This window comes from Prionailurus viverrinus, chromosome D1 (genome assembly GCF_022837055.1).
Source record: "Prionailurus viverrinus isolate Anna chromosome D1, UM_Priviv_1.0, whole genome shotgun sequence".
Taxonomy (NCBI): domain Eukaryota; kingdom Metazoa; phylum Chordata; class Mammalia; order Carnivora; family Felidae; genus Prionailurus; species Prionailurus viverrinus.
This window is the reverse complement of record NC_062570.1, coordinates 109,263,583-109,284,275: the sequence shown is the minus strand read 5'-3', so window position 1 is coordinate 109,284,275 and position 20,693 is coordinate 109,263,583. Positions and strand designations below refer to the sequence as shown.

The 20,693-nt window shown below is 39.0% G+C and overlaps 1 protein-coding gene across 2 annotated transcripts in view; it reads left to right on the top strand.

Annotated features, from left to right (window-relative positions):
• Positions 1-20,693, top strand: part of RTN3 (reticulon 3) — a 61,758-nt gene that overhangs the window by 12,042 nt on the left and 29,023 nt on the right. The window contains exon 2 of one of the 2 annotated variants that reach the window (XM_047877138.1): positions 11,227-13,311. The exons of the other annotated variant lie outside the window; for it this stretch is intronic. Within the exon in view, the coding sequence (XP_047733094.1) occupies positions 11,227-13,311 (2,085 nt within the window). The remainder of the gene's footprint in view (positions 1-11,226; positions 13,312-20,693) is intronic. 2 annotated transcript variants of the gene reach the window in all.

Here is a 20,693-nt window from a genome sequence, read left to right as displayed (position 1 = left end):
GACTTGCAGGGGAGTATCATCTTTCTTGAGGTTATATTTGTTTTAAAATGCTAGGGGTTCCTCTTTTCGTTCTCTGAGGGTGAGAATATTTGATCCAAAAAATTAAATTAACTTTTAGAAATGCATCTTGAAAATGAAATAAGGTTTTGCTGCCAGGTGAGTGAAAACAGTAAATGGAAGTAAAGATTTGAGTTTTCCCATCTTGCTCAAACCCAATGAAATTATGATGCTTGGCCAAAAAAAAAAAAAAAAAAAGAGTTGAAGTTAAAATTCCTGTGTGAGGTTGTCAAATTCTCACGCTGTATATTTTCTTTCAGATTCCTTTGTTTCTTCCTCTTCCTCTCAGCCTGTATCTCTATTTTCGACCTCACAAGGCAAGTCTGTCATTTTTTTGTGTGCATTTATAAAAGAAAAATGTTGAGAAAGAGGCTGTAACTGGGGATATGAGGCACAAGTTTTCTATTGCTCCCAAATCCCTTGAAATAAAATCTGTAAACCAATTCTTCATATTTAGCAGTTTGCATTGGATTTCCTATGAAGGTTAATAGATTAAGGCTAGGTAGGTGGACTCTTTTAACAGAGCAAAAGCTTTAGGTATAGTTTTGAGCATTTCTTAAAGGTTATAAACTCGGCCACAGAATTTAGAGCAGACAGAATTGTGGCTCAGAAAACAACTCACTGCAGGATGCATTTAACTTACTGATTTGCAGTTATGTAACTGGTTTAGAGAGGTAGTAGATTTGGAAAGACAGTATAAAAGTGTGCTTCTGCTGAACTGCTAATCCATCAACCTAGCTAGAGTACTTTAGTGTGAATTTATCTGAGATTTGTCCCAAGAGCTAGGCTCGTACCAAATTGCCTAGGGACATTGAACAAGTCAGTTGACTTTTTGAAAAGCAAGGCTTGTTTTCCTAGGGATTGTGGGGTTGCTTGTTTGTTTAATTTCCCAGCCAGTGAAGAAGGGAATTGGAGTGTGATAGCTGTATGTGGGGGTAGCACTACCAAGAATCTGCAAGGGAGAGCACATTTGCACTGATAATAAAGTACAGTTTCATTTCTGTGGTTGTACTTGACCTAAAATATAGGTCAATGGAAAACCCTTATTTTAAAAAAAGGTAATTAAACTCACTAGATAGGTCTGAGAAGCCCTGTGCAAACAGATTATTGTCCCTGCTGGAATTGTCCCATCTGTAGATGCAAAGTGTGACTGCTGGTTTGGTAGGAAGACTTTGACCTTATAAGAATAAAAATATAATGGGATAAAGTGAACAAGTATATTTTTTCAGGGGTTTAATCTGCTTCTTAGAAAGCATGGTAAATAATTTATTGCTTTTAATTCAGACTGATAATATTAGATCCCCCCCCAGCCCCTTTGTAATGTGTCTCATTGTGTGAATTTGGGTATCTTGGGGTCAAATCATGACCTCTAAAATTAAGCATTTATATGGGCCGCCTGGGTGGCTCAGTCGGTTGAGCGTCCGACTTTAGCTCAGGTCATGATCTCACAGCTTGTGAGTTCGAGCCCCGCATCAGGTTCTGTGCTGACAGCTCAGAGCCTGGAGCCTGCTTCAGATCCTGTGCCTCCCTCTCTCTCTGCCCCAACCCACTCACATTATGTCTCTGTTTCTTTCAAAAATAAATAAACATTAAACAACATTTTTTTAATTAAGCATTTATATTAAAAAATAGATATTTTGTGAATACTAGAAAATAACTGAAATCTACAAAGAGACTCAACATCTGGAGCCCAACCAAATGATATTTTTAATTTTTTTTCTTTATGAGAAATTTAATAATTTAGGCAAGTAGGTGTTACATGTATTCTACTCTGGAAGATAAACTGGTAAAAATATCATAGTGTAAATGGAACAAATCATTACATTCTCTCTGTTGTAAATATTTGAGATCTTTTAAAAATAAATTCTTCATGCTTATAACTTTTAGTCACTTTTTTCAAAAAGGGGATCATTGATATCCTGATATCGTAAATAGTGTAACAGTGTAAGCCAAGCACAACATCCCTAACATATGGAATGTTGACAAGATAAGTGTCATAGCTTCAAAAATTATTTTAGGTCCTGTTAGGAAAAATACACATACATTTAAGTAGAATGGAGGTAAATAAAGGATTTTGTTAATTAAAAACTAAGGTTTAAGTAGACTTCAGTGGCATAGTGAGTTTGTAAAAGAAAATAGATTTGCCATTTTTCCTTCTTGCTTATAGCTATTTTGACCAGTGCAGATTTAGGATAATGTTATTGTTAAAAAGGGTATCATAAAGTGGCAGTTTTGGGGTTTTTTTTTAAGCTTATTTACTTATTTTGAGGGGGGTGGGGAGTAGCAGAGAGAGAATCCCAAGCAGACTTGTGCTGTCAGCACAGAGCCCAACACAGAGCTTGATCCCACAAAATCAAGAGTCGGACACTTAGCCAACTGAGCCTCCCAGGTGCCCAGTAGAGTAACAGTTTAAAAAGCTGTACCCCTGAAGGTCCCAGGAGCGGAGGCTCAGCAGACTGAGCCACCCAGGTGCCCCTCCATTTCTTTTTAAATAAACTGTACTCCTGAGTTGGTCCTTTGTAGTCTTCTTCTTCTTGATTCCCTTTTTCTCATCAATACAGTCTAACCTGTATTAGTACTAACATTTTTCTCTTGCAAAAACAAACCAAAAAAAACCAAAACAACAACAAAAAAAAACACCACGTAATGGAAAAGTAACCCAATTGGTGTTCTACTTCATTGTCAAGTCTAGAGATCAGCCTGCTGTTTGAGGAAACACCTTGGCAAGTAATTAGGTATATTCTAGAATAGCCAAGAATGGTAGCTTCTAGAATGCCTTAATAAAAATGAGGAAAGAGGATGTTGATGTCCTTGATTAACTGGCTTAAAAACCCTGGGGAGAATAGCTGAGACCAGTCTGGCCCAACGCAGGACTTTCAGAGTGACTGCTGCTACCACCAGGAACCTTGAGGGGCACCTGGGTGGCTCAGCCGGTTAAGTGTCCAACTTCAGCTCAGGTCATGATCTCATGGTTTTGTGAGTTTGAGCCCCACAATGGGCTCTGTGCTGACAGCTCAGAGCCTGGGGCCTGCTTTGGATTCTCTGTCTCTCTGTCTCTCTCTGTCTCTCTCTGTCTCTCTCTCTCTCTGTCCCTCCTCTGCTCATGGCTCTCTATCTCTCTCTCAAAAGAAATAAATCATTGGGGCGCCTGGGTGGCGCAGTCGGTTAAGCGTCCAACGTCAGCCAGGTCACGATCTCGCGGTCCGTGAGTTCGAGCCCCGCGTCAGGCTCTGGGCTGATGGCTCGGAGCCTGGAGCCTGTTTCCCATTCTGTGTCTCCCTCTCTCTCTGCCCCTCCCCCATTCATGCTCTGTCTCTCTCTGTCCCAAAAATAAATTAAAAACGTTGAAAAAAAATTAAAAAAAAAAAAAAAAGAATTAAAAAAAAAAAAGAGGAACCTTAAGTCCATCACTGGCATCAACGCAACTAACTAATCTGTCTCTGGCTTCCATAGCCCTTGACCATTTATTTAGTCTTGGAGAATTGTGTCTCACTTTTATGTATCTAAACCATATTAAGCAATATGTAGCAGTTATTGAGTAGGACGTTTTCATATTTAAGAATGACATCTTCAGTCCTAAAATAGTTATCATTATTGGCCTTCAGGGCTATCCCATTTACAAAAAACTGCCATTAATTTGGACTGAATAAAGGAAGGACAGAAAATAAAATTACATAATACTTATAAAATTATATAATGTTTATAAAATTGTACTACTTTGAAGTATACAACTATTTAAATTAGCAAAGTAAACTTTTTGACAGCTATTAAATACATTTGTAATGACAATAGAATACTCCATTTCTTTTTATTTATTTATTTTTTAAGTTCATTTATTTACTTGGGGGGGAGGGGCGGAGAGAGAGAATCTGAAGCAGCCTCTGCACTGTCAGCACAAAGCCTGATGTGGGGCTCGAGCTCACAAACCAGCGAGATCATGACCTGAGCCGAAACCAAGAGTCAGACGCTCAGCTGACTGAGCCACCTAGGCGCCCCTCCGTTTCTTTTTAAATAAACTGTACTCCTGAGTTCGTCCTTTGTAGTCTTTTTCTTATAGATTCCTTTTTTCTCATCAAGCAGAATTTAATTTCAGCCTAATCCCTGAGTATTTCAAAATAGGGGAATACATTTTCACGGTGTTTTCCTGACTGTAAATAAGGATACCAACAGAGGTATAGACGTAGGATGTGGCTCGTTCTTATTGAGCTTTTACCTTGTTCAATACTTGATGAGAACCATCTCATTTACTCCTCACAGCCAGTTTTATGGAGGAAAAGGCACTACTAGCTCTTTTACCAGATGAGAACACTGGGTTTAAAATGGTGCAATAACTTGCTCAAGATCACAGAGTGACAGACAGATGGAGAACTCCAAAGTCCATGCCCATAAACACTGCCTATGGTAAAGTCTATTAGTCGCAGTTTAGGGTTTGCGGATATTTTTTAGAGGTGTCATTTTCAGGTTGATGTTACAGTCATGAGAGCAGGGGAAGAGGCAGAAATTACTATTTGAACCATATTACCGCTGTTAGTGATATAATTTAGTGTCGTTGGGGATATGTGCTCCCTCCGTCAGCACAAAATCAAACTGAAATTTGGTTTCTACTTTTGAAACCTTTGATAAGAGTGGAGGCTGGAAAATACTCTGGTTTTCTTTAGAAAACATGGAAGAAAAGTAGGTGAAAATAAGATGGGAAAGAGAGGAACCACCTACCCTGGAGAGCTGGGAGCACATTTGCAGTAATGAACATTTGCATTCAATTTGAGTAATGCAGTAGGCATCTGGAATAGGAAGTTAAACACTGAACTTTGGGGCAAGTGTTGAGGGAAGAAATTTGCCAGTTACAGCCTTTTTTTTAACAAAACCAAAACATTTTTCTTTGTACAAAAGAGACTTTTTGTTTAGGATCTAGCTTGGCTGCAAAGTGTCTGCTGGCTAACTTCCTATTTTGATGCTGTGGCTGAAAGTTGCTGATACTGTTTTGCACGAGAATTTGTCTTTTCCTGTTTTGTGAACATGAGAAAATTCAAGTGTAGGAAAACCTATACCTGAATATTTCAAGCCTCCTTTGTATGAATATGCATAGTATTTCTTCACTGATGTGTATGGTTTTCCATGTTCCAGCTATCCTTTTAATTAAAAGTAATAAATTTCCTTAGTGAGGACGAGGGGGTGGGGGGAGTAACCAGACAGTAACTATAATGATTCTAAGCTATTCACTCTTTTTAGGAAGAACTCTGATGACATTATTGTTTACTTGTTTCCTAGATCACAATGTTTTCAGTAGTTAAGTTACCAACACCTAAATACAAATACTAAATCTTTTTTGAAAAGGCAGTTTGGGGAATAAAAGTAAAGAGGAGCTGTTTTGAAGGATAAACAACACATGAAGGGCCTTTTTCAATTCCAGTGCATTTACTTGGTGTGAACAGGGTGCTTACTTGGAAGTTGATTTTTCATTCTGCCATTTTTAACTCCCCTCCTTGTTCTGTGAGGTAAAATACTGTAGGCATAGGAGAGAGGAACTTCTTCCAGAACTCCCACACCAAAGTCTCTAGTCAAATGGAGCTTTTGCCTTATTCAGCCAAAATTTCGAGTTCCTATACTTTGAAATTAGTAGGTGGAAGCATTTAAAGCAGGCACAAAGGACCACCCTTGCCCCCACTGACGTGTAAGCTGTGCTTCTGGACAAGGACCATCCAGGGGCAAGAGTGAGAGAGAAGTGTCAGGCTCATCTCCTGTGGGATTTTTACAGGATGGGAGTTGTAAAGTGCAGGCAGGCCGTGGGTTTCAAACCAGGTTCATTACCTAGGACACTTGTAATGCAGATTGTGTCCATCTCAGGAAATGCTGAGTCAGTAAGTCAGAGATCACACATGAAGTACTAGCAGTTCTAAAATTTGAAAGCGATTGCCAAAGATGGTGTCAAACCGTGTTTTTGGGCCAGGTTGTTGTACTTCAGCTAGTTGCACATTGAACTAAAATATACTTTGACCTTGATGGTGGTAAAATGGGACAAGTTCTGTTTTCTTTCAACATTGGCTTCAAATTTTTTCTGTATTGGGCTGTCTTAAATGTCTTTACCTACACAGAACCTAGCATGATTCTTGGAATGCCGCAGGCATTTGTTGAGTAATAACTGATTGAGAAGTTGCCTCACTCAGATTTTTGAAATAGATCAAAGCTCCTTAGTAATTACTTCCTTTTATTTGAGAATGGTAGGAGGGGAAGTGTCTAAAACTCTGAGTTTTCTCTGTGTTACATACTCTCCCCTATCAAAAAGGCATATGATGTGGAGTCTCTATGTCAGGAGAATTTTTTTCGAGAATGTGGAGGTGTTAGGGGATGTTTACCGAGGGTTCATTAAGTGCCGGATGTGTTCTAAACTCTTCTCACATATTAACTCATTGAACCTTCACAGCAGTTCTCAAGTTAGGTGCTTTAGTATCCCCGTTTTTTTAGATGACAGTAAGCAACTTGCCAAGACCATGCGATTAGTAAATGTGATAAAATGATTTTGCATCTTTTAATAGGAATTTGTGGTCTGGGAGAGGTCTAGAAGTTTAGACTATGACTGCCAACTTAATTTCCTAGTCTTTTTCAGGTAATACACTTAAATGGAGACCTCTAAATATTTAGAGCTTAAGAAGATATGGGTAAGCAAAGAACTCAGTACTGGATAAATTTGGGAACATTCTCATGATTATCATGGGCTTATATTTTTCACTTAACATAATAATTCCCTTTTTAACAAAGCTGTTAAGTGTATAACCCCTTTGTTAATAACCCCTTATTTTTAACTAATCAGAACTCTTGAAAATGAATATGCACGTTAAATCCTATAATAGAAAATAAATGAGCAAATATTCACAATGAGGAAATTTTTTTTGACAGACAGTGGTCTTGAGTAATGTTGTAAGTCTTGTAATACACGTGAAGGGTTGGATCTTCTGAAAAAGGAAAGGGAGTGGACATTTCCTGAAATGTAAGAGGCTCCCAAGTTATTCTATCCGGCAGTTTTATAGTATATAGTATTTTAAAAACTAACAAACTTCAAACTCCCTGGCGTTTCCTGCTGTTTTGCAGGCTTGGACAACACCAGTGACTATTAAGTGCCATACTCACTAATTGGAAGAGTCCTTGCTTATGGGAGCTGTTCTAAAAAAAGGCTTATTAGTAGATGCTGGTCTTCATTCTGTTTAATTTTTTCATGCCTTTATAAACTCTTCACTTCCAGCCCAGTTTTTTCCATTGTCTTGGTACAAGTCAGCTGTGTCCAAGTTTGTTAGGGTTTCAACTAGCCAAAAAGCTTCTTTTCATTTGCTGAAATTCTAAACATGATAATTAAAGCACAGGTGAGGGTCTAACTTACTTTACTGCGTGTGGGAAAGCCTGATTGCTGATGCCGAGAGCTAGCGCCTGTGTCACAGCCTTTGCGCGATTACTGCAGCATTGAGCTCTTTCTCTTTGCCCCCCCAGGCTAACCTCCCAGAAAGCACTCTCCACCCCATATATTAAGTCACAGAATTACTAGGAACACAACTAAAGTTATTTTTGTGTGCATAAGAGTGACGTCATATGAGTCTTAATTAAAGAATATTGGAAGTTTATTTATTGCAGGACTTGCTGGTATTCTGAGAACGATTTCTAATGTAATCGTCTAGCTTTACCTCAGATTATTGTGTATTTAACTTGAAACTTTTAGAATATTAAGAGTTCAAAGAAGATAAACAAGGCTTGGAAAACTGACAAGTGTGTGTCCTGACAAAGCATGTTAGAACAGTTCCAACATGCTTTTTCCCACTAATGTGCACATTCTCTGATTACCAATCAGTGTAGGTTGCTTTCTTTTTCATTTCTTCAAGCCCACTACCACCACATCATCATTTTACTTGTTGATTTTGCTTGCTGTCTATCTCCCGCTCTGTGCTGTGAGCACCACAAAGGCAAGGATTTTTTTGTTTTGTTCACTGCTTTTAATCTAGTTTCTTTTTTTTGTTTGTTTTTGTTTTTGTTTTTGTTTTTTTTGCTTTAATGTTTGTTTCTTTTGAGAGAGAGCACGTGCATGAGCGGGGGAGAGGGAGAGAGAATCCCAAGCAGACTCCAAGCTATCGGAGCCACTCTATACGACACAGGGCCCAATCCCAGGAACTGTGAGATCATGACCTGAGCTGACATCAAGAGCCAGACACTTAACTGACAGAGCCACCCAGGAGCCTCTTAGTCTAGTTAAAGCAGGGTCTGGCACATGATAGGTACTTAGTAAATATTTCTGGAATTATTACTAATTCTTTTTGTCCATTTTTGTCTATAAGATGGTTGGTCTGAGTAATCTGATAGTGCAGTCTCTATAAATCATGTAAGCTGAGCATTCCCTGTAAGGTGGATTCAGTTTTGATCGTGTCAAAGTTCCACTCATGTTTGAAGGGAGGGGTTCCCAAACAGTTTTACCTAATCCAGATTTAATCCATTGAGCATTGAACTGGTAGAAACAGTAACCAGTAAGTTCAATAACAATACATAGCTCAGATCATGGAATGTTTCTGATTTAAGTGTAGCCTATAAATGAACTACTAAAAATGTAGTTCTTTAAATTGCAGGGTTTTGAACCTTTTTTTTTTTTTTTTTTTTTTTTTTTTTTAATTTTTTTAATGTTTATTTATTTTTGAGACAGAGAGAGACAGGGCATGAGCAGGGGAGGGGCAGAGAGAGAGGGAGACACAGAATCGGAGACAGGCTCCAGGCTCTGAGCCGTCAGCCCAGAGCCCGACGCGGGGCTCGAACTCACAAACTGTGAGATCATGACCTGAGCCGAAGCCGGACGCTCAACCGACTGAGCCACCCAGGCGCCCCGAACCTTTTTTTTTTAATGTTAATTTTTTGAGAGAGAGTGATCAGGGAGGGGCGGGGGGCAGGGGGAAGAGGATCCAAAGCAGGCTCTGTGCTGACAGCAGCGAGCCCAACACGGGGCTTGAAATCAACCAACTGTGAGATCATGACCTGAGCCAAAGTCAGATGCTCAACTGAGTCACCCAGAGGTCCCAGGTTTTGAACCTTTTAACCTATAATGCTGAGCTTCATTTATATTGTTCCCTTAATTTGGTCTTGTTGAGTACTATATAATATTATATCATAGTGTATAATGATAGATGCAAACCATCTCTGTCTACTACATTAGAAGTAAATGTGCATTCACCTTCAAATATTTTCTCTCTCACTAGTACAGTCTGTACCACCAAACTTTATTATTCCTCAGTTTACAAAGACTTTTTCCTCAATACCCAGATTCCAGTTAAACTATTTTAAAAGGTCAGATCCTATTACATGAAATTTCAGTGATGCATTGATGTGGAGGAACTTTATCATCTGGCATTTGGAAACATTTTTATAATAGTGGAATTTTATTTATTGCAGTAAGATATTTAATTTTCTTTTCAATCTTACATTTTGAATAAAGTTACAATTTTGCTTTCGTCAAGTATTCAGCTCCTCACATGAAAAAAAAAAAAATACAAGCTGAATAAAAGTAATCCCAAAGGTTTTTCTTTTTCACATCTTCACAATTACTCATTCACACTCAAGGTGTTGCTGTCCTGGACCTGCTTAGCTCTCATCTGACCAAACTGAATCTTTGATTCACTCATTTGGAACTATTTATTTAAGACCTACTTTTGTTCCAGCTGCAGAGGTAACAACATGCACGAAAGACAGCACCTGCCCTTGGGATCGTTGTTTTGATCTTTTCTCAAGTAAAAAACTTCCTAGATTGGAAAGTTGGAAAACAATGTGATAAATCACTGGCTACTGTGGTATTAAGAACTGATAAGACTTAATGTATTACTTTCAGAAGGATATTTTCTGTTTTAAAAGGATTTCTGGAGTTAATTCTTCCTAACCAAAAGACAAACCTCACTGATTCACACAGTTCAGTGTTGGTTAAATTGGCAAGTTGATGCAAGAGATTTTGAAGTCAGCCATCCTTTTCGTACTCTTTAGTTTAAAATGAATGAGGCCATCTGGGGCTCTTGGGTGCTCAGTCAGTTAATTGTCCAACTTAGGCTCAGGTCACGATCACAGTTTGTGAGTTTGAGTCCCGCGTAGGGCTGTGTGCTGATAGCTCAGAACCTAGAGCCTGCTTCAGATTCTGTAGTCTCTCTCTCTCTCTGTCCCTCCCCTGCTCACGCTCTCCCTGTCTCTCTCTCTGTCTCTCTGTCTCTCTCGGTCTCTCTCTCAACAGTAAATAAACATTAAAAAAAAAATTTTTTTTTAAGGAGGCCATCTGTACCTGAGGCCAATCTTCCCTAGGATAGAATACAATAATTCTAGTCTGATTCTTAGACCTGGGAGGAATCTGCTATGTCTCCTGAGAATCAAAAGAACTGTAGTCGCTTTTTTTTTTCCATCTCAAATTGTTGGACTGTAACAGTGGATTTGTAGAAGCTGTGTGTACTGAAATATGCAGCTTACAGATGAGAGCATATTAGTGCTTCATAATAGTGAGTTGTTTTATATGGATTACATTGAGTAGCTCTACCAAAAAAACAAAGGAAGGAACCTTCCCAGACTTTCCAATCTTTTTATACTTCTTTATCCTTTGCGTTTACAATGGAAAAAGTAGACTGAAAAATATGTCATGAAATTTTGTCATTTGCAATTTGTAGCATGATACAGCTTTTCTGTTTGACTGTTGGCAATTTTATGCATGTTTTATAGGATTACTGTTGGTACTTGTTACATATTTACGTGTGTTGTGTGCGTGTATGTGTATATGTATATATACATCCTGTGTGTATATATATGTAACTTGACAAATGAAAAGCATGCTGCTTGGCCTGAGTAGTTAATGTGTAATTGTGCCTGGTAAACAAACTTTTTTCTTTCAAATTCTGACCATAGAGGGATTGAGCTCTCTTTGCTCTGGTGAGCCACCTTCAGAAATTATGACTTCCTCTTTTTCATCTTCTGAAATGCATAACAATGACCTTACAATACTACACGGAGAAAAAAGCAAAGTGTCAGGCAGCCAGCCTATTTTAGCCAAAGAAGGAAAAGACTCCTTGGCTCTCCTAGATGTGAAAAAGATGGAAAAGCCTCAAGAGACCAGTAGAGACCTAGCATACTCCCCAGATTCTGTGGCAGAAGTTGTTCAGTGTAACCGTCCTTTCATTCCGGCCAATTTCCCAGATCGTCCTGCTTTTCTCTCAAAGGAAATGAGTCTACTGGAACAGCAAATAAATAAAGATCAAGAGTCCAAGAACCCAAACGAGGTACCAAGTACAGACGGTAAAACTGAATTGGATGCTGATGACAAGTTCACTTTGCTGACAGCTCAGAAACCACTGACCCAGCAGTCTAAGGCAGAAGGCATTTGTAAATATTCCTTGTCCCCATCTGAAGTTTCAGGAGGTGGTATTATTGAAAAGGATTCCCCTGAGTCACCATTTGAAGTAATTATTGACAAAGAAGCATTTGACAAAGAATTTAAAGATGTATATAAGGAGAGCACAAATGATTTTGGTAGCTGGGCAATGAACACTGATAAAGAAACATCTGCAGACATTTTAGAGTCTAATGACAAAGTATTTCCACTGAGAAGTAAAGAGGCAGGGCGTTACCCAACCTCTGCATTGCTCACTAGACAGTTTTCACACACAACCGCAGCACTGGAAGAAGTGTCTAGATGTGTGAATGATATGCATAACTTTACTAATGAAATACTGACTTGGGATTTGGTTCCCCAAGCAAAAGAAGAGAGCTGTAAGTCTGACTACATCACAAAAACCACAGGACTTGACATGAGTGAATATAAATCAGAAATCCCAGTTGTAAATCTTAAAACTAACACTCACCAGAAAATTCCTATACGTTCTATTAATGGGAACACTCCCATCACTAAATCAGCAGGTGATTGGGCACAGGAATCCCTCCCACAAGAAAATGCTAACATTGACAAACCTGTACCGGATTGTCTCAATTCCACAAAGGAAGTCAGTATCAAAGGTGTGGGAGGCCATGCGCAGAAACAAGATAACACAGTTGCAGAGTTCCCTGGATCTCCATTTGACAAAGGTGTCTCTCGGGGTTCTGGAGTGGCCACTGTGAAAGTGGTTTTACCTGATGGCCACCTGAAAGATGAAATGAACTGGCAGAGCGCTGTGTTAGGAGAAGTGACAGAAGCTGATAGTTCTGGTGAGTCTGATGACACAGTAATAGAGGACATCACAACCAGTGTTTCATTTGAAGGTAAAAAAATTCAGGCTGAAAAACCTGTTTCCATTCCAAGTGCTATTGTAAAAAGAGATGAAAGAGAAATCGAAGAGGCTTTCAATTGCAATAGGGAAAACAAAACATGTGAAACCTTTGAAGGGCCAGTCAGTGACCCTGAGGCAGCACACGTTCAGCCTGATATTCCCGAAAGGAGTCCAGTGGGTGAGGCAGCATGTTCACAAGTACGTGATCTGAAGATCATGTCAGAAGGTGTGCAGCAGTCAGGTGGTATGAGTGAAGCTGCTGCTGAAAAACATGTTGCAACTGAGAACCCAACACATCCTTCAGCTGGATCTGCAGGTGTTCTTCATGAGACAGAATTCTCACTAAATGTGACAGCCTCTGCCTATTTGGAGTCATTACATGAAAAAAATGTTGAAGATGTAGATGATTCTTCCCCAGAGGACCTGATAGCGGCCTTTACAGAAACCAGAGAGAAAGGAATCATAGGTAAAGGTGAAGGGAATGCCTTTGACGCAACATCAGAGAAGACTAGGGACTTTAAAACAAGTCTTGCTGTGGAAGTCTTGCATGAAAGTGAGTCAGGTGGTTCTGAAATTAAAGACCGAAGAAGCGAACACATGGAACAAAGCAAAGAAACAAATGGAAGTGAGATTCTGGGTGTTTTCCCTGCCCGAGGTACTCCAGTGGCATCTCTTGACTTAGAACAGGAAGAGCTCACAATCAAAGCCCTTAAAGAATTGAGTGAAAGGAGGACTGAGAAGTCAGCTTCTGTACAGGGTGATGTAGAATCTCCTCCTGAAGAAACACTCGAGCACACTTTCACATGTGCTCCAGAATCCTCTTGGCTTCAGAGAGCGTATGGTGTCCTAGAACACACAGAAGTTAACACTGGATCTGATCTTGGGATTTCCAAGAAGCCCACAATTGTCACAGAAACTACTAGGGTAGATATTATACCGAGCCTTAGTAAGACTGAAGTGGTAAACAAGCAAGTCCTAGCAAGACTTCTGACGGACTTCTCAGGTAATCATTTACATTAGAAATACTGCATGTGATTACTTCTGCTGTGATTGATTATTTAATAGAATGCCATTTTTCTAAGTCTCTGATTTTATATTACCAAAATTATGGCAAGAATAAAAACACATTGTATAGTGGAGAAAGGTACATTTTTTTCATGGTTGCTTGATTTGGTTTTCTTCTACAGATATTTCCCAAATCAGAACACTTGTTAAAATTAATATTCTCCTTAAAACATTTTTTTATGCTCCAATTGTTTCAAGGTTCTCCTTTCCCTATAGGTTGGCCCTAGGGCAGTTGCCTCATTTAAGGATGTCATTAGGCATATATTTATTTACTAAGCTTATTTTTTTTTTAAATAATTTTTAAAACTTTTTTATTTTAGAGAGAGAACAAGCACAAGCAGGGGAGAGGGGCAGAGGGAGAGAGAGAGAGAATCCCAAGGAGGCCCCACACTCAGCACAGAGCCTGATGCAGGGCTTGATCCCATACTCTGTGATCATGACCTGAACTGAAATCAAGAGCCAGTTACTCAACCAACTGAGCCACTCGGGCACCCCCAAAGCTTATTTTTAAATCTCCATAACAGTTGCACTGCTTAGCACTTGGGTTTTTTGCTGTGGGCCTTGTGAAACCTATTTAGCAATCAAAGATAAAGGAATTCCTGCTGGGAATGACAGCAAATGAAACTTTTAATTAATTTGATCTTATACCACAGAGATTTTATGTTCTGAAAGTAGGTAACCAGTATTATATTGTAGTACTGTTTTGTGAGTATTGCTCAAGAGAAGTCATGCATTCTTCTACTTTGGACCTTATTTAATATTGTTCAGGCCAACATTTATTATGTGGTACTAGAAGCCCTTCCCATTGTCTCTGTTTATTTGATTACTTTTCTCACACTCAGCCTTCAGTTAAGTTACTTCAAATGCTATCTGTTCCGGGGTCTTAGAAGATGTAAGAAAAAAAGGATATTCCAAGCCTTCCAAAAGGTACCCCCAACTTCTGATCTAAGATCTATACTGACTATATGGTCACTCATAGGTGCTATATAGGGATCTGTGGTTGTCCAAACTTCTTTGACAGTAGATCCCTTTTTTCAAATGAAATCATACATAGAGTTACAATATTTAAAATAAAAAGATTTTTTTGTTGGGATAAACTTACAAACGTGATTATACTATTTTCTTTTATCCTCTTCTTCTTCTGTAAAGGTTTTGTTACGCACAGAATGGACAGGAAGCCCAGCCCTTAGCAGCCACTTTCCTATCCTGGTGGCAGCCAGAACCTGCTCAGCTCCTCTTGCTGGGGTGCCTCTCGTGAGGAGTGAAACACACCTCTCAGATCTTGTCTTGCACTGATTTGATGTGCTTGGTGGGGTGCTCATGCCAGCAGTGCTTTGGCTTGCTCAAGTTCTTGGTCACCTTGGGGCCCTTGTTGAGACCCATGACCGTGGGGTCTGCAGAGACGTGGTTGCTGCTCTTCAGTGGCTGCTGAAGTGGAAGGGCACCATTTCCTTTATATTTCCTTTCTGAAGACCACAGGTGGTTTACTTAGTCTTTCTAAATTTTAATCTTTAATATAGAGATAATTGTGCTTACCTTATATTAATATTGTAGGGATTAAATGTGGAAATGCAGGTAATGCAGCGCTTAGCAAATAATAAATACCGCATAGTACAGGACCTAGCATGTGGTGGGTACCGGGTAATTAATTGTTAGTGAGTGAATTGATCAGTATCAGTGAAAACATTGAGACTGTTTCACAAACTAAAAAATTTGAAGTGACTGCTAAGGACAGCTGTTATCCTCTAGTGATTGAAGATTGCTGAGCTTGGATTAAGGAGTGAATTCTCATTGTTGCTTTACAACATCTAGAAGTGTGGCTTTGAACAATGAAGTTATGTCACCTTTTGGAGCCTTAGTTTCCTTATCTATAATGCGAGAATGTTGAAGGTTTTCTTCAGTATCATTTTAATAATACTCTCTGACTGTAGGGGCCCCTGGGTGTCTCCATCAGTTGAGCATCTGACTCTTGATTTCAGCTCGGGTCGTGCAGGGTCGTGGGATTGAGCCCTGCACTCAGTGCAGAGCCTGCTTAAGATTCTGTTTCTCTAAAATATAAAAATAATATGGGGCGCCTGGGTGGCGCAGTCGGTTAAGCGTCCGACTTCAGCCAGGTCACGATCTCGCAGTCCGTGGGTTCGAGCCCCGCATCGGGCTCTGGGCTGATGGCTCGGAGCCTGGAGCCTGTTTCCGATTCTGTGTCTCCCTCTCTCTGCCCCTCCCCCGTTCATGCTCTGTCTCTCTCTGTCCCAAAAATAAATAAACGTTAAAATATAAAAATAATATTCTCTGACTCTAGATTTCCTCATGAGTTGTTGTTGTAATTCTTATAGATTCTTTTGTGTGATGAGGCATATGGGAATTAGGCTACAAGAATTTTGGTGTCTAATTTTGGCACATTCCTGCTTTAGCATGACCTTAGCTCATCTAACTGGTTCAACATCTTCCTTTGTTAATATGGCTATAATTATTTTGCCATCCTTTATAGTGTTGTAGTAAATAACAAACTGTGTAAATACTAATTATTACTAATTCTTAACTGAGTTATTTAATCTATTGTGAGAGGTGAAAAGGGCTGTGGAGGTTTAGGATATTTGTCACTGGCTAAATTCTGTGATTAGTAGATATATTTAGATGCTAATTAAAAACCAATATAATTAGATCAAGACGCTAAAAAGTCTTCCTTTGCAGGCTTCAAAACAGAAAACCTTTTTATTTTTTTCTTTTTTTTTTTTTAAGTTAATTTATTTTGAGAAAGAGAGAGCAGGGGAGGGGAGAGAGGGAGAAAGAGACTCTGAAGCAGGTTCTGTGGTGCAGAGCAGTGGGGCTCAATCCCATGACCCTGGGATCATAACCTGAGCTGAAATGAAGAGTCAGATGCTCAACCAACTGAGCCACTCAGACTCTCCCAGAAAATCTTTTTAAATTGTCTTACTTTATGAATAAATCTTTAAAATGTAACTACTTCAGCAAAATACATCAGTCTCTAGTTCTAAGTAGTCCATCTGAATTGCCTTCCTTTTAAAGTTAAACCAGTTCGGGACACCTGGGTGGCTCAGTCACTTGAATGTCCAACTCTTGATTTCAGCTCCAGTCATGATCCCAGGGTCATGGGATCAAGCCCCGCGTTGGTCTCATTGTGGAGCCTGCTTATGATTCTCTCTCTCTCTCTCTCTCTCTCTCTCTCTCTCTCTCTCTCTCTGCCCCTGTTCCCCTTCGCATGCTCTCTCTCTCTCTCTAAAAAATAAAAAAATTTAAAAAGATAAACCAATTCTATAATTATGTTCTGCCTGAAACTGTGAGGGGAAAATAGGCAAAAGAAAAGTATTAATGGTTTTTTATTTTTCTTTTGCTGTTTTATGACACATTGTGTATAAACTCCTAATGAAGCCTAATTTCATTCCCTTTATGATAACATTAGAGTTTAATAACTGTGATATGAGCTATGATATAACTAATTGGGGAAAATTTAAATCCCTGCTCATACACCTAATTGAGTGAAGACCGTTTTTTGGATTTTAGTATCCAGATTGGCAAGAATGCAAGGAAATAGGCAGGTATATATTTTGGTGATAGGTGTGTGTAAGTTGTTACGACTTTTTTGGAAGACATTTTGGCAATATGTAACAAAGACCTAGAATTGAGCTAGCAATTATGTTTCTAGGAACTTATTCTAAGGGGAAGAAATTGTACGTGCAAAAACAATTACAAAGATGTTTTTTGTAGTGCTGTTCAGAATATTGGCAGGTATCTCAGTGTCTTAACAATTAGAGATTGGTAGAATATGTTATGACCTATCTGTGCAGTCAAGTATGCAGCCATTGAAGTTGTTGCAGGTTTTTTTTTAAGAAATGGAAAAATATAGGAGAGTACAAAAAGACATACACTCACATTTCTATATGTAGAATTAACTTCTATTAATTAACATTACTGTTAATGGTCATGATTGCCTCCAAACGAAGGAACCCATGATTACCACCTGTCCCACTTACTCCCTTCTTCCCTTCTCTGGAGGCAACCACCATCATGGACCTGATAAATGCTTTCAGTTTACTTTAAATGTATGTGTATGTAGTATTGGTTTGTGTTTTTAAACTTTTATTAATATTACCATCTTTGATATCCAACTTGTTTCATTCGACATTAGGGTTTTTTAACTCCTTCCATACTGAAATATATATAATTTCAAAGAAATGAATAGTTTATTCATTTTGACAGCTGTGTAGTAATCCTTATTATCTATGTTGTTTCCGTTTTGATTAGTATTTGGGCTATTTTCCATTTTTTACTTTTAAAGATAGTGCTGAAGTTAACATCTTTGTACTTGTCTGGTTTTACACATATACAAGTATTTCTCTAGGGTCAGAGTGCCGCTGCTCATCAATTTAACTTCTAGGTATGTGCATTATTTTTCTAGTTCTTGTCAGTTTGCCATCAGAGCTGGAGTTTCTGCTGGTATGTGAAAATGTTCATAATTTACTTTTTTAAAGATTTTATTTATTTTTTTACATGATCTCTACACCCAATGTGGGGCTTGAACTTAACCCTGAGACCAAGAGTTGTGTGCTCTACTGACTGAGCCAGCCAGGTGCCTCAAATGTTCATAATTTATTAATAAAAATTGTATTATTGAATACCTTTGTAGAGTTTTTGTTATATGATGGAATGATTACAGTAGAAAAGCACAAGTTAGAAAACAAGATATTCAGAATAATGATTAAAAGTGAATCTATATTGGGTGCCTGGCTGGCTCAGAAGAGGATGCAACTCTTGATCTCAGGAGGATAATGAGTTCAAGCCCCATGTTGGGTGTAGAAATTACTTAAATAAACAAAACTTTAAAAAGATTTTTAAAAATCTGTATACCCACACACGTGAAACTGAAGTAAATTTTTAAAAAATAACATCACAATGGTTTTTCTTGCAGTATGGCCAAGTAGGCTTTTACTGGAACTGATCTTTCTGCATATAACTATATATTCTGGACAAAATTGGAAGGAAAAAAAAGATCGGAAGGCCCTGGAAAATGAACAAAAGCAGGCAGATTCTGAAAAGGGACTGACACTTCCAAGAAGAGAAAACATGGAATCTGTTCTCCATGTTTACTGCTGTTAGCCAGATGACAGGCTGAAGTTGACACTCAGCAGATTGGCTAATAAAGCTTTCATAGAAAACTTACGAGAGGACAGAATTTGAGTCAGCCACAGCCATTCAACCACTGAAAAGTAAGAAAAAGAAGAATCCTGGAGAGGAAAGATCCAGAGAGTGAGAGCCTAAACTTCTGTGTACATACTCTCTGTATACACCTCCATTTAATCCTTGAACTACACACATGCTTGGAAGACTACAGGCAGCTCAGCTCTAGAAAAAAGAAGTGAACTAAGATTGGAGATGGTGCCCAAGAGGCAAGAGTTTGCAGTTTGATGCACCAAATTAGGTGCATACTGAAACAAGTATCCGCACTCTCCAGAGGAATATAACGGAGTCCAGAGGCTGTACAACGTAATATTCACAGTGTCCAAGATACAATGCAAAACTACACATTTTAAAAGCTGAGAATATATGACCCGGTCTGAAGAAAAGGACAATGAACAACTACTTCATTTGTTGGAATTTAGAAACAGGAGTTTTAAGGCAGCTCTTATTATGAAATAGAGAAAAATACAAGAGCCAAGTGGAGGTTTTAGAACTGTAAAATACAGCTGCTGAAATCAAAATTCACTGAGTAGCCTTAACAGCAAAATGGAGATCACAAAGGGAAAGAGTCAGTGAAGTTGGTAACAGATGAACAGAAAGTTACCCAACCTGAAGAACAGAAAGAAAAATATATTACTGAGCTTCGGATACCTTTGGGAAATTATTATAAGATCCAACTCATAAAATTGGAAGTTTCAGAAGGAAAGGACAATGAGAGACAGAAGTGAGAATATATATGAAGACAAAATAGCAAAAGAATGCCTCATTAAACACACACACACACACACACACACACACACACACATTTACTGATTAAAGAAGCTTTAGCGGAAACATTAAGATAAGAAAAGAACCATACCGGGGCGCCTGGGTGGCGCAGTCGGTTAAGCGTCCGACTTCAGCCAGGTCACGATCTCTCGGCCCGTGAGTTCGAGCCCCGCGTCAGGCTCTGGGCTGGTGGCTCAGAGCCTGGAGCCTGCTTCCGATTCTGTGTCTCCCTCTCTCTCTGCCCCTCCCCCGTTCATGCTCTGTCTCTCTCTGTCCCAAAAATAAATGTTGAAAAAAAAAAATTAAAAAAAAAAAAAAAAAAGAAAAGAACCATACCTTTGTACATGTGTCAGGGGTTCCCATGACCACCTTCAGGCTCAATGATTTGCTCGAAGGACTCAGGATTGAGAAGCTGTTATACTTACAGTTAAGAGTTCATTGCAGCAAAAGGACATAGAATTGGCAAAGGAGAAAGGCACATGGGATGAAGTCCAGGAGAAACCAGGTGCAAGCTTCCTGGTGGCCAAAGGAGTCACACAGGGATGCCCTTAATTTTCCCATCAGTGATATGACAGCATGTGCAGTGTTGCCAATAAGGGAAGCTATACTCAGTGCTTGGTGTCCAGAATGCCATGCAGTGTCCACATGGCTGACCCTAGCTACTCAGACCCCCAGAGTAAAACCAGATGTTTGCCATACATCATATTGTTAGAATAAACTCACCTGGTCACACTAGTACACAATGGCTCAAGTGCTCAGGCATGCAAAAAAACACCAGCCAGAGTAGTCCAAGGGCTCAGAGTTCATCTCCTAGGAGCCAGCCAAGGACCAGTCCTGAAGACTGACCTTTCTTTGGCATGTACAGGGTTTGAGCATTTGAGGCCTACTTAGTTAACCCTTTCTTTTACAGTATTATAGTCAAATTACTAAAGCCAAAGATGAGAATATCTTAAAAGTAACTATAGAGCAATGAATGACATATAAAAGGGAATGGCAGTTATAATTAGAGCTAGCTTCTTACCAGAAACCACAAATGCTAGAAGACTGAAATAACATCTTCCAAAGTGTCAAACAGGGAAAAAACCGTCGACCCAGATTTCTGTATTCAGCAAAAATACTCTGCAAGAATGAAGGCAAAATAAAGACTAAATTATTAGATAAAAGAAAACTAAGAATTTGTCACTAGAAGATGTGCACTATAAGAAACACTAAAGGAAATCCTTCAGATTAGAGTTGATACCAGATAGAAACTCAGACCTCCAGGAAGGAATAAAGAGCATTAGAAATGCTAAATACCTGAAAAAATATTAAAGGCTTAATTTTTCGGGGTGCCTGGCTGGCTCAGTCAATAGAGCA